This window comes from Thalia democratica, chromosome 5 (assembly GCF_965202585.1).
Source record: "Thalia democratica chromosome 5, ktThaDemo2.hap1.1, whole genome shotgun sequence".
Lineage (NCBI taxonomy): Eukaryota > Metazoa > Chordata > Thaliacea > Salpida > Salpidae > Thalia > Thalia democratica.
Genome location: NC_139169.1, coordinates 76,171,232 through 76,186,138, shown reverse-complemented (window position 1 = coordinate 76,186,138; position 14,907 = coordinate 76,171,232). Strand labels below are relative to the sequence as shown.

Below are 14,907 nucleotides of genomic sequence, written 5' to 3'. Positions count from 1 at the left end.
ATTATAACAGTTTTACATAAATTAATTTGGTAATTTCATTTTAACAATCTACAGAGCGAAAATGTTAGTGTACAACACCAAAAATTTAAAAGATACCTTAAAAATAAATTTCAAAAGAAATAAAGTTAATAAATACAAGTGTTACCTACAAATTTTAACAAAATTGTTACAGAGACCAGCTAGTAGTTAATATCATTATTGAAATTAGTGTGAACAATGAAATGTTTATTTTTGTTGAATTGTTTGGGCAGCAGTAGGCACTTTCCTCCACTCTAGATCTGTAAGTAAAAAACAAATTAGTAAAAATAATGTTAAAATTTTGCCTACTATTAAGAAAAAAATTACTTAGATTTTTTCTACTGGTAGGTTGTTTAGATGATATTTGGTTAAAAATTTTAATTAGAACTGTTAAGTTTGAAATAATTTTTCATTGTTCTATCATGAGTTCTTATAAAAATATTTTTTACAGTTGATGTTTTAAATATTCAACAGCTTATAAGTGTTGTATAACTAGTGTATGGTACATTAACTGTAAAAAGTACTATTTAAAAATAAAAGTATCAAATTTGCTTCACAGAGATAATTACAAACAGTCCCTCATGGCTCTTACACGAAAACATTTTATTAACTTTATTATCAATTTTTAAATACATCTTACAGGACTAGTTACTGTTAAATATAGATTTTTCAAACCTGACAATAATAGTTTCAAAAAATTTGTATCCTTATTTTGATGACATTTGTATCCTTATACTATAAATTTTATTAATTTATATATAAATATATTTACCTCACAGGACTTGTTTCAAAAAGTTACTCATCATACTTATATAATATTTGTAAAGTTTATTAATATTTCTACAATTTTGTTTACCTGACAGGACTAGTTTCGAACAGTCCCTCATGGCACTTGTACCCCTGCCACGGCTCGTCATTCTCATTGCACTGTTTCGACATCCTTATCATCTTATTCTTCTCGTGGAACCATCCCCAAGTCATGTCCTTGTACGTTGACTGTGGAGAAAAATATAACATGAGTAGTGTGACAAATACCTTTTAAAAAAAACCTACTTTAGTAGGCTTTAGCCTTTGAAAAAATTAAGTGAGAAGTCTTACCGGTTTATTAAAAAATTCGATCAAATGATGATTATACTATCATAAACTTAACTTTATGAGACAAGTCTCGTTTGAAAATATAAAACCGGAAAAGCCAATTAATTTTTGTTTGAATTACTAAAATCTTATAAGCGTCATGTCCTAGTATATTTACTGTTTAAGACACCATGATGTTTGATTCAATAAAAACGGAAATTTATTGAAAAAAACTAATGAACATTAAAACTGCAAAAATCTTTTATGAAGGATTTTAAAAAGTCATAAGAAGACATTAAAAAGAAAATTAAGTCAGATTTTTATTTAAAAATTATGCAAAGAAAGTTTTGTTAGAATGGAGTGCTTAATATAGTTTTATTAATTTGCAACAACTGCAATTGTTTAAAGTTACTACACTCCAAAACATTTTTTACATGCTTACTTACGTACTTTTTTTTTCGAAATTTTGTGTAAATTTATACTGAACAACAAGCAATAATTTACTTTGTCTGTACATAAATAGTTACTAAAATACTAACATGTGTGTACACGTCAAACATATCCGTATAAGTGCACAAATGATGATCGTGTTTCCTGCATCCCACGTAAGCTTCGTCGTGTGTCCTGTGCAAAATAGCTTAAATAAAAAGTTTCTTGATAAAACTAGTTGTCAAATTAAAACTTTGCAATACACATATTTTACCAAAAAAATTGAAAATATTGTTATCTGTAAAAACTGCTTGATAAAACACTTTGTAAATAAAAAAAATTATTTTTATTTTGTTTATAATGCAGTAATTTATATCTTATAGAGTTCATTGTGTTGTCAATTAACAATATTTTACGCACTTATTTAGACTTGTGTATATTTAAAGTCTGAAACAAACGAGTTTGTACTATAAGCTAAATATAAAATAACAATTTTCAAAGGTTGTCAACTACTTGAAATAAAACAATAAACACTGTATAATAACGTACATGTATTTATCTTTAGTAAGGATAGCATCATTCACTGTGGCGCAACAGAAAGATTTGAAAGCGTGGTTCTTTCTGATCGGAGTGTGGATTATGTCCCCGTTGAAACATTCCATTCCCTCAAATTTAACATTTCCTGATGAAATAAAAAATACTTTTTGTTGTGTTTGGAAACAATAAGTATATATTAGACTAAACACAAAAAAAAAATCTTTAAAATAAAAGTATCTATGATTTAGCTAAGTATCTAGTTTGAAATCTATCTGGTTTGATAACTTTTTAAATAATAGATCACAAAGAGTACTCATCAATAATACGCTTTCTGACTCTTTAACAATCTACAGTGGAGTACCACAAGGTGGTGTAGTTGGTCCCCTTCTCTTTTTAATTTATATTAATGATATTTGTTCAAACATTGATATTAAAAGTGAGTTAAGCTTATTTGCAGATGATGCCAAAATCTTTAGTCAGTCAAATACTTCATTACAACTATCTTTAGATAATATTTACATATGGTTAAAAACAAGAAAACTAAACTTAAATCCTAGCAAATGTAAAATTCTAACCATTAACAAAAAAGAATCTTCTCCAACTGACCTCTTAATCAATAACATCAAGTTACCAGAAATTAAAGTTTTTAAAGATTTAGGAATTTATATTTCCAAAGATTTGAAATGGAATGAACATATCAACTATTTATATAAGATTGCAAAAACTACATGTTATCAAATATTGAAAAGTTTTAAAACTAATTCTGCTTCAATTCTGACAAAACTATTTAAAACATACGTTCGCCCTAAACTTGAGTTTAGTACCCAAATTTGGTCACCCCATTTAAAAAAGGATATTAACAAAATTGAATCTGTGCAAAGGAGTTTTACCCGTCATATTTGTAATCGTTGCAACATATCTTACACGTCATATAATGATAGAATGATTAAATTTGGATTGAAATCACTGGAATATAGAAGATGGGAATTTGATTTATTAATTCTTTACAAAATTATCAATGGCAAATATAAAAGTTTTTTTGACCAGTTTTTTAATTTTTCCCAAAATAAATATCAACTAAGAGGAAATAATTTGAAAATAAAATGTAAACATGATTTTCAAAACAGTCAGTGGCAAGGCGCATTTTTTCACAGAGCAAAAGCTATGTGGAACAGACTACCTCAGGATATAGTATCTTGTGAGAGGGTAGAACAATTTCGTTTAAAGCTAAAAAGATTTGACTTAAATACGATAAATACCAGTAAAATTAACTAATTTTCCACTGTAACAAAAGGAAAAATATTCGTTTCCCTACGCCTCCCCCCTACAAACTATTAGTTTACTTATATATTTTGTATTTATGAATATTGTTTTATAAGCCATGATTTTAGACAAACTTCTTTACTGTGTGTACTAAGCAAATTATAAATTTGAATTTTTTGAACTGAATTTTCAATTTAGTTCATTTGTTTATCATATTGTGTTTAACTTTGTGTTTCCATTTAAATTATGTTTGTATATATATATATGTATAATTTATCTTAAAGTTTTGAATATAAGTTTATTTTCTTTTTCTCTTTTTGTGTGTCCTGTTTAAGTGGCTCAGGTTTTGATGCCTGAGTCCAACATTGCACAATAAACAATATAATAATAATAAAAAATGATAGAACAATATTTTATAGTTAATTAAGCAAAGTTGCTTAACTTGAGTTAAAGCTATTGAAAATGAAGTTTTGTAATTACTTTTAAATCAGAAAGTCTTTATCAAATTCAGAAAAATTTACTTTTTATACTTTTTAGCAAATCATACTTTTCTCCAAAAACTGCTACTTTTAACTTATTTTATTTTTAAGCCAAAGATATTATTAGTTTAACACAAATATACTTTATTTCAATCCTCAAAACCTTCATCCGTTTCACTAAACTTTACTTTTTATAAACTTTTACTTATTAAAACATTCAAAATCATATTACCCGACGCAATATTGATAATTATAATTCTACTTGGCTAACCTGGCACACAACTCTCCAGCTTGGCCGCCCTCCCCCCAACTTCGTACCATCCCCACACGGTGTCGGGTATCACGTGCTCCACAGTAAGCGCGTACTGAGAAAAAATTGTATAAAAATGTTTAAATACATCTATCATTATATTTATTTTGTGCCTGCTTAGGAAGGGCGAAATTTATTTTTGTGTAACATCAAACAAAACACTTAGCTGATGAAAGCGTTTCGATGCAGAAACAAATGTTCCAGGCAAAAGTTTATTTATCTTAAATTAATTATTTCTCTATATATAAATGTTTTAGATATAGTAGAACTTTTTTACCTGCAGCTCCTTCAAACTGCACAGTTTCCTGTCCATAGCCTGACAACTGACAACCGCTATGTCGTGAGTCTCGTACAACGCGTTGGTCAGTTTCAGGTACTCCGGTCCTTTCTTGATAGCTCTGTAGTCCGCTGTAGATTTTCATAACTACATTGATAATAAAATATGTAAGATGTTAAAGACAACTATCAAGTTATTATTTAATAGTTTTAGGTATTCAGGCCTTTTTTGATGGATTTGCGGTCCGCTGTAGTGTTAGGTTTTGATCTATTAAACGATATGATACTTTAATAAGGTACAATAATAAACGAACAAAAATGCTATATCTTAAGTGTTTTTTACACTTGTATCTTTTTATTATGATTGCCTTGACAACTCTTTTTTAGGTTTTCAAATACTAATCTCAAATTAACTTTATCTACTAAATTTTTTCGTGTATTTTCAGGTATACTTTTTTTAACTTATATTATAAGATACTTTGTCTCGGTTATAAAAGCTAGAGCTTAATTGCTTGAAATGTTTCAAAGCTTTTGTGCATTTTCTAAAGTAAAAACTACAATTTTAATGCTTACTTAGTTTCAAGAACTTACGATTGGTTATTAAGTCCAGATAAATAAGCAACATCAGTCTTACCTAAATTAATTGCATCAAGAAAGTTAGTCGTTCTCTCTTCTGTAGTTGTGATCGGTGTTGATTCAGTTGCTTTAGTAGTGCTCCTGTTATTCAAAAGTTTTTTTAGTTCTATTGTCACAAGGCTCCAAAAAATGCACACTGCTGACCAACACACCGAAATATGTGTGGTAGAAGACAATAGGTACACAGTAAGATCAAAAGACAATTAAAAATTGCAAATAACAGACAATGGCGAACTTCTTGAATTTATAAATACTACGTGCTATCTATCAAGTAGTAATAATAATTAGTTTTTCTAAACAGAGTACACAATTTATATATGCAAGACACTTAATATACTTTTATTCGGTACCATTAACTTTTCACGTTATTTGAATGTAAAACTTGATAATAGCTATCTAAAGTTTAGTAAAATGTTTTAGTTGAGTTTAAACTTTGAATTTTTTATCAATGTTTTGTAATGAACTTCCAAGCTGGAAAAATACAGGAAAACTAGGTTTTAAATTCTAAATGAATGCACCAATAAAACACTTAAGTAATTAGAACAGTAAAATTAGTATTATTTGCTTTAAAAATTTAAGCTCTATTTACAAGAGTAAAATCTTTGGCTGTTCTCTAAAATATGATTATATATGTGATTTAGTATAATTATTAACAATTATAAAAACAGTTTTATTTACATGAAACATATTAAAATCGGTTTAAAACGCAAAAATGTAACAATAGTAAAAAAGTTAAAAGATCGAACTGAACTAAACTACGCACAACTATCATATAAAAACCGCTAAAATATTTCATTGTATATAAGTAATTAAAACAAACTTGGTAGTTACAGGTGTGACCAGGCTGGTCGAAGGCGGGACCACGTAAAACGGTTGAGGGACTATTTGGGGTTGCATCATCTGTCCGAATGGGTTGAAAGGGTTCAAGAACGGGTTCGGCATGTACACTGGTTGTGGCTGGAAAGAAGAAAAACAAATTATGTCTTAGGTTGTACATGTTTGATTAGAATTTAAATATGATATCTGTAATTATAAGACGATTTTAAAAGTTTCAAATCAATACAAAAAAGCTTTGTCTGAAGCAATAGTTAATTGGAGTTGTTTTTTGACCCCGGATTACGGCTTACCTGTTTTCTTTCTTTTCAAATCAATACTTTGCTATGTGTGAACTTAGTATTAAAAATAAAAGAATTAACAAAAAAATCATTACAAAGTATTTGGTTTTGTAAAAGTCACTACTTGTTAAAGTTTTTGATTGACACTGGTAAATAACAAATTTGTAATTTTTTGAACTTATGGGTTTCTCCAATGATACGATCAACTGACTTGAACATAGGTCGGCTGCTGGGGAATAACTTGAAACTGAGAATCAGGTTGTAATTGGTTGTTAGTTTTATTGGTTGTTGGTGCTTGGGTTGGTACGATTGGTTGCGGGTTGGCTGTTTGCTGGTTGACCACTATAAATGGCTGCTGATTAGAAGCACCACTACTAGCTGTATCTACCTGTTACAAAATTTAAAACTTTTAGTTGGAGAAGTATTAAGTGATTAGTAACATTGAGGAAATAAGTTTGACTTGTAAATAGCCATCTCCTTATAATCAAACTTTTAATGTTTTGTTAATGCAGAATAACGAATAAATTTTTTTTAGCTATTGAAAGTCTAGTATATAACATTTAGTTTAGATAATAGAAATCTTTTTTATCTTGAATATTTAATGATAAAAATTAAGGTTTTAAGGAACAGTTAAGCAGTTAATGTTCAGATTTAAAAAACTTAGCTAGTAATAACATTTGTTATATTATATAATTTAACAAACATAACGAAAATATTAACTAAGAACCTGATAAACAATTTGTCCGTTTTGCATCCTACTGTACGGCTTAGCAACTACAGTTTGTTTTCCATTGAACAAAGTAACTGGTATGTTCGGGTTTGCCTGATAGCTGTTAGATTGGACTGGATTCTGTATTTTGTTCAGAACTTCTGTTTTCACTTCTTCTTTTTTAACCTCTTCCTTTTTGGTTTCTTCCTTTTTATCCACACCAGGCTTTTTAGTTGCTGTTTCTTTTTTATCAGCCGTTTCTGCTGGCTTTTTCTTTTCTCCGCCTCTAAATATTTTAGTAAATGTGTTTTCTATGCTTTCAAATGGTTTTTAAAATACATCTATGCACACTTTAAACAAATAATAACTAAAGATTGAAAGTTTACATATTTGAAATGTTTTATAACTATAAAGAGTATTGTAAATATGAGGTAACTATAGTTTAAAATATTATTAATCAAAAACAACTCACTGAAAAACAGGCCCGCTACTAATGGATGGTCTGTAGTATGGAGGTCGGTTTTTGATTGGTTTATTTTTAACGGGTTTCGCTGAATCGTCATCGACCAATGCTGACGCGGGCGGGTCCGCCGCCGATGTTACGTAATCTGTTTGGAAAAAATCAGTTTAGTATTTGTTTTTATAAAATTACCTTTATTAATTTCTAATACCATAAATTAATGGGACTAAGGCGACAAAAAGAACATTTACGAAAAATAGATTCTTTAATTTTAAGCAGAAGATATGCGTAATCCGTTCAAAAGATGTATTATTTTAATATTTTGTTTCAATTTGGTTGAATATTAGTCTTGAATTAAGTAAAATGAAATTTGTGTGATAAAAAGAACTTTTACAATGAGCAGTTACTAAGATAAGCAAGCTGCAGATTTTGAGTTTGAAATATAAAAGTATGTTAAAGTTGTTGCCCAACAAAAAAGGTAAACACTTTATATAATAAAAAAATGAATTTTTCATAGTTTAAACTTTAATTTTGCTGAATGTAAATCTTTTATGTTGAAGAATTGAGTTTAAAAACAAAGATGAGACTTAAGCAAGACAATAAACAGTTAAGTATTTCCAGTTTGACATAATAGACTTTTATTGATTATTACAAAATATTCGATTGAATGTTTTATGTTTAAAAGTTCGATTAATTTGAAAGTATAGAACACTTATGCAAGACAATTAAATTTCATACTAAACAAGTTTGTAGTTTATTTACAGATTAAAAATTATTTTTGTCTTCAACTGGTAGAAACAAGTTTGAAGCATTATTTGGTGTTTCAACCTTAATAAAACGTATTTTTACCTAAAACAAGCTTTATACTTTTTTTTTGCACACTACACATATATTGAACATTAACAAACGCATAATTGAGTATTATAAACGTCGTATTATGCTACTGTTTGAAAAAATATAATCAAAAAATCAAATTCTACTAGTTACACTACTAAAAAACACAGCTAAACGTTATGAGTATTTTTTATCACAGTTGAAATCACTAATGAGTTTGTTAAGTATATTGCGGTCTGAACTGATACGATTACAAACCGGTTGTACTAGAAGTAAATATTCTTTATTTTAAAAACTTGTAAGTATATTATTAAATTTGATATTTTAAAACCACAAACTTGCCAAATAGTTTAAACTTTGAAAAATTAATTTATTTTTGAGTTTATCTTAAATAAAATGTATAAAAATAAACTCTTTTAAGTTAGTTACCTGAGTGGAAATTATACGTTAATTTTAAAAGTTTTTTAATTTGTTGGAATAAAATAATTATTGCTTTACTTATGTACGATAAAGTTTCAAAACTTCTGTCGATCTATAACTTACAGTTTTTTGATCAATTTGTAGAAAATCAGAGCTTTGAAAAAAGTTTATTGACTAAAAGTATACTGATTGAAAAAAAAATATATAAATTGTAAGTGTATTTATAAAATATGTTTACAAAGTGTTTTTCATTGTCCCAAGTTAAAATTATTCAAGTACAATTATTTTATTAATCAAATAACAGATACCATAAGCGTATATGTGCAGCTTGTTTCCCTGGGGCACGAATATTTCCGGGTACGAATCCCCATTCAGGTCACCGATCCAGGGGATACCAACAGCTCCCACTGTTGCTACTTGCATCTGGATTGTTATTTTTTTTTTTAGTTTCAAATTATTTATCAAGTTGTAAGTTTAAATTTTTTTCATAAAATTGAAAATACTGCAGTAAAAAGCGCACAGTGTTGAAGAGTTTTTGGCTTTAAATTATCGCACAAACATCATTTTTAATGGAGGTTAGAAGCTTATTTACTAAGAGAAAGTAGTTTCATATATTTCTTGCAAAGATTTAGTTCGAGCAATGTATATAAACTTGTTTTTTTTTTACTTGCTAGTAGCACAAAATATTGAATTGTGATGTCTTGCAGTTTTTAAGCTTAATATAAAATAAGCACAGTGTTGAAAATTGTTTGAACTGATTTTTTAGAATTAAGGTTAGAAGGTTACGTAGTAACAAAAAGTAGTTTCTTTTTTTTAAGATTTAATTCGATTAATGTACATAAATGTTAGCTAACTTGTTTTTGTTTTACTTGCTAGTAGCACAAAATATTTAATTGTGATATCTCGCGGTTTTTACACTAACAATATATAAAATAAGCTCACATATGTTTTAACGTAAGTCCACCCTTTGGTTTTCGGTTTAGGGGAAAGAATGAAGAGTTTACCCGAAGAACCGCCCGTCAGGAATATAGAGGGTCGTTCGCTTCTGAAAGAATAAATAAAAGTTTACAAACCAAAGTAATTCATCAACAAAGGTTTTTAGTAAAACCAAGCATTTTCTGAGTTTTAAAAAATTGCAACCGAGCTTTTGTTAGATGGTTATGTTTTACCAACTCAAGTACGAACTCGTTTTATTTAGATTATTTAATGGTAAGTGTTGCAATACTGATAAATGAAAGTTTACAAACCAATATAGTTAATTAAAAAATTTAAAGTATGCCTTATTATAAAAAGTCGAGTATTTTTGCTGTATGAAAGAGACTTTTGTGCAAATTTCCTAGTGATAGCTACAGCTAATTTTAAGTGGCTATTTATTAGCTTAAGATTAAAAAGCTAAAAAATTAATAAATAACTTTGATAAAAACACTGCTCAACATAATTTTTGTTATTATGTTATAAAAGTACTAGTAAAATTTCACTTTTTAACTTGTAAGGAAATTATGCTTTATCTTGTTTTGCAACCTCACAAAAATTTATGAAATAACTAGACAGTTAATATACTACAATTAATTACACGATTATAACAATCTCACTTTTGTCTAAACTTGTTGGGAAAATATGCGATCGCCTTTCCTGGCGAGTAAGCGCTGTCAAACCCTGTTGCCAAAACCTTCCTTTTCCACTTTCCGTACCTAAGGTCGTCAGGAAGGTCGTAACCCAAAACCTGACCCCTAGCGTCCGATACCCTGAAAGTGGTTTGAATATTTCTTTAGTTGTAAAACTTTAAAATTATTTTTATTGACGTTGTGCAAAAGATATACATGCAAACTAACATTTGAGTTCTGTCTATGTACATTTACAAACAGTTGAAATAATGAGCTTTAAGTTAACGTTATATTTAATTATAGGCTTTTTACACTCAAAAAACTTGTCAATAGTTAGTTATTTCAAAAATTAGAGAAAAATAGTTTTTGCTACAAAAAAAATAGTAAGTTAATTTAACAATGTAAAGTTTTAAAAAGCGTTATATACTTTTAATTCTACTTAATATTTGTAGTGATCATGTCTTTTCTTTTATTTTTATTGTAGATTGTAAAGCTTTCTTAATAGTTTTACTGAATATTTTTTGTCATATATAAACATGTGAAGCTAACTTGATAGTAGTTGTCAAAATGTCTTTTCTTTTATCATTGTTCAAATCAACATGCTGTACATCGTAATATTTTCCGTAATTATCAACTACATTCTTCCTTAATTTCTTCTCATCTGTCCATTTGCCTTTTGGATCTGAAATACAATTTATATAATTTTATTACCAAATTTTATCATAAACTTATGTTTTTTTACAATCCTTAAAATTTGAAAATACTGCTTATTAATAACAACTCAGAATATTTTTTTTAATAATTGTTCATCAGAGACGGGCTATGAAAAACAAATCCTAAAAACCTTTTATGTATTCTAAGCAATTTGAACCTTTTAAACTCATCATGACTATTTTTAACCACTACAATGTGCTATATGTACGAAAACTCAAGTTAAGAAAACAAGGCACTAACTAATGGTCAAGGTTTTTTAATGAGTTCAATTAGCACCAGTTAAACTTTCAAGTACAAACTGTACCAACTTTGCACTACTGGTGTATAATATCTCATTAAAAATATAAAACATCTCACCAGTGGTCCAAAACACACTTAATGACGAGAACTGATTGGCAGCCACAACTATGTAGTTCCTCTTGTAATGCTGTATAGTTTTGAAGTTGCCGTCCGCTTCTCCCTCATTTATTATCTTTTGGTTCCACACCCCCTGACCGTTTGGTTGCGTGAAAAATAGCAGCTGACCGACTGAAAACAAAATTCAACATAGTACTGAAGTTTTTACTCAGACTAGATAAAGTAACCTTGTAATGTCAACAATTTAAGCTTTAAAATTGTTTCTCTAACAAATCTGATAAGAAACTAGTTATTGCAATCAAAAAAAAAGTGTAGTATTTTCGTAGTAAAGCAGTCAAACGATTTGTTTTTTAATAAAAAAATAATAAAACTAAAACTTTAGAGTTTTAGACATTACCTCCATCCCTGTACCTAGCAGTGAGGCAATCTTTCAAACCATCTCTGTTCATGTCAACCCAAATTGCCCGATCGTAACTCCAGCCAGATCCAACATCCACATTCCTGTATTCTGTAAAACAAGCATGTAGTATACATGATGATTTTTTTCTTTTAAAAGTGATCCTATACAAATATTTTTCAGTTGTTTTTTTTTCAACAGGTTAAATCAATATTAAATATGGTATATCAAGTTTTAATATATTGTAAAACATATTTCAAAAAAAAAACTTTTTGCTTGATACATTACTATTTTACAGTAGTTAAAAACTACTTGTAGGTAAACTTAATGACTATTGATAATTTCAAGAACAATTTTTTGCATAGCTTAAGCTTCACTATATTAATGTTAAATTATCACATCGAAAAAATTACAGTTAATAGGTTCTTTTTTTTGTAGAAGTTTGACATCATTAAACAGTTTATGCGCTAAGAGAGCTACTTAAAAATGTTTGAATTCTTTACAATAACAGATGTTTAGCATCATAAAAATAAACCTCCATAGCCATTAGCTGTTCGCATAATGGCAATATGTCCGTCAGTGTCATTTGTGGCCCACGAAGATACTGCATACAACAACCCTTTTGTTTTAAGTGTGCCGTCTGTGAAATGTTTATGAAAATTATTGAAATTTTTAGACTTTTAACTTACAGTATAAGTAAAACTTTTACTTTTTTTTTACACACAACCGTTAATTTCGGAGCTAAAATAAAAAAACGTTTTAGTTTGAAAAAGTACAATTGTTTGTATTAATTAATCAATTATACTTATTAGACGTTTTTTTGGTAAACTTTGAAAGTATGTAAATGTTTGTTAGAATTTAAACAATAAAGTTTAATTGTAGTTGTTCACAGTTATCCATATAATTTATAACATTTAATACAACTAACAAGGAAGCTTATCAACGTATCTCGGGTCGGGTATATCCGTATTGATCACATCAATCTTCATTCTATTCGAATTTAGTTTATTTATTACTTTTATCAAGTCATAATCTAAAAAAACTTGAAGTTTGCAAGTCATATACGTTACCTGTTTGGCTGGGTATACTTCCACTGAATATTTTCAATAACCCCGATGTAGTACGTACCCGACAAAACCAACCTCGTTCCTTCGACCACCTGTTACGGTAGTTTTGGGATTTTGACAGTAACGGTAATACAATATTTATAATGGAATTAATATCATTACTAAAAATAATAATAACATGAAGCATGTTTTTCTGAAGAATTAAGCGAAGTTGTAGTGTATACGGAACATTTTATCTTAAAACTCATAGTTGACAAACAGTCAAACAGCTGTAGGGTAACCTATAAAGTTTTCAATGTAAGTTTTATAAATAGTTTTCAGAAATTATAAAGTGTAGTTGGTTGCTTAAATTAAAATCAAAGTACTTACAAAGGTAAACTAAATTGAGCACCAAAAAGGTTTTGGTTTTTTTTTTGGAACTCCTTCGGTAAAACTTTTTTAGTGAGCAAAGCATGAGATTATTAAATTTTTAAACAACTTACTTTTCACGAGAAATAAACCTTAAAGCCTTGAGCCTGTTAGTTTTACCTTAAGCTTGTTTATTACAATGTATAGACGTGTAATAAGCTTTTTGGTTTGTATAAACCCAAGTTATTATAAAAGTTAAGTAAAACACAGTAAAACTATTGATAAAGAGTGTTTAAAAAAATTTTTTTAATCAACGATAGAGACTAATACATCGTAGCCGAAGATAACGGAAATACCAGAAGTATTAAACTACGGATTTTATCGCATTAACACAAGAGTGTGATAACATAACGCTTGGTAGTTACACTTACATAAACTGGTGAAATATTTGAAAATTAAGAATTTGTAAAACTTTGAAATCTATTTGATCAAATTTTATTTGTTTTAATAATCATAAGTTTTATTTTTTTGATAAGACTTCTTTTAACTATAAGTACTCGTTTTTCTATTTAACACAAGTTATTTGGAACTTTTTATTGCAAATTCTAAAAGCCTTTTGAATACAGTATTCTTAAATCATATTTTATCATTTAGCAACAGGTTTGAATATGTTTTTTAAGAAAATTTTAATTAAATGTATTAAGTTTACATATAATGTGTTTTAGTATTTAAAATTCATTTTCATAAACATCAACTTTGTAATGGCTTAAGTGTAATTTAATACGAGTTAAAACCACTATTTTTGTTTATGGAAATAATATTTTTATAATACTTAAAAATAGAATCTAACATATTTATTAAGATGATATATTAAAAGAATAGTTTTTTGTACAGTTTACAAACTGCCTAGTATTAGATTTGTGTTAGAATTTAAGCCTGTCTTAAACATGTTCATTTTTCATCTACAATTTAAAAACAAATTGAACTTTACTAACCCAAAATTTATTTTAATTTCAAGTTCAAGCTAGTAAAACATATTATTTAGGCTTTAAACATTTAACTACTAAGTAGTTAATAAAACTAGACTTTTGAAAATTATTCACAATAACTAAAAATGTACTTTTATATAATGAAATAAATTTTATCAGTTATTTTAAGTAATTTTTTTGGATAATTTTCTAAAATTTAAAGGTGAGGAAACATTATTCAATTTTTATTGTAATCAAGTTAATTTTTTAATCAAATAAATAAAATTTTTTAAAGATTAGAAAATGATATTTGTTAAAACTTAAAGCAATTTACTTTTTAATAGTTGAAATAATAAAGCAGTTTTGTACGAAAAAACTAGTTTTTATATTATCTTTATTTTCAATGGTTGTTTACTATTTAGTACTAACTTGTGTTTTTTTAACCTTAAACTTTTTTAAACATTCATAACTGTAAAATAAAATAAAAATAAAATGTAGGAATTGCTCATAATAAAATCTCAGAAGTGAAACAAAAACTTAGAAAACTTAAATAACTAAATGCACTATATTTTTATGCATTTAAAAAAGTTGTAAATACTTCTGTTGTTTTATGCATAAGAACTAACAATTTTCTTTACTTGTTATTTTAAATATAAAATGTTATAGAATTAAATAAACTAAGAGTAGTAAGTAAACGAGTTTTTTTTTTGTAAATAAAAAACTAACATTGACTGAGACTAGGTTTGCATCTACTTCTAAAGTAAACAACTTTCTTGGACCAAAAGCTGATGAAATCCCCAAGTTCAACGAAATTAACAAAAACAAATAAGCAAGTTTGAACATACTTTGTATTGCACTGCTGGTAAATGATTTGAAATAAACGATAAGCGAA

General features: G+C 27.6%; 1 protein-coding gene across 1 annotated transcript; it reads right to left on the bottom strand.

Annotated features, from left to right (window-relative positions):
- LOC145835825 (uncharacterized) lies at positions 1-14,860 on the bottom strand. Its single transcript, XM_082943555.1, has 21 exons — positions 14,742-14,860; positions 12,703-12,791; positions 12,561-12,622; positions 12,168-12,272; positions 11,633-11,743; positions 11,236-11,406; positions 10,714-10,846; positions 10,153-10,305; positions 9,503-9,605; positions 8,869-8,983; positions 7,319-7,454; positions 6,865-7,132; positions 6,349-6,525; positions 5,843-5,979; positions 5,021-5,103; positions 4,388-4,518; positions 4,072-4,165; positions 2,071-2,203; positions 1,632-1,716; positions 875-1,014; positions 1-278 (listed from the first exon to the last, which is right to left on the bottom strand). Exons 1-21 carry the CDS (start codon positions 14,856-14,858, stop codon positions 167-169), a joined length of 2,655 nt encoding a protein of 884 aa, XP_082799681.1. The 5' UTR covers positions 14,859-14,860; the 3' UTR covers positions 1-166.
- Between the last annotated feature and the right edge of the window lie 47 nt (positions 14,861-14,907).

Excerpts from the sequence above, each read along its gene's own strand:
- LOC145835825 (XM_082943555.1), bottom strand. The coding sequence starts at position 14,858 with ATGTTCAAACTTGCTTATTTGTTTTTGTTAATTTCGTTGAACTTGGGG. Across the intron at positions 4,166-4,387 it reads GCAGTTTGAAGGAGCTGCAG|TACGCGCTTACTGTGGAGCA; the intron begins GTAAAAAAGTTC and ends ATTTTTTCTCAG. Across the intron at positions 1,015-1,631 it reads TGTTTGACGTGTACACACAT|TCAACGTACAAGGACATGAC; the intron begins GTTAGTATTTTA and ends TTTTCTCCACAG.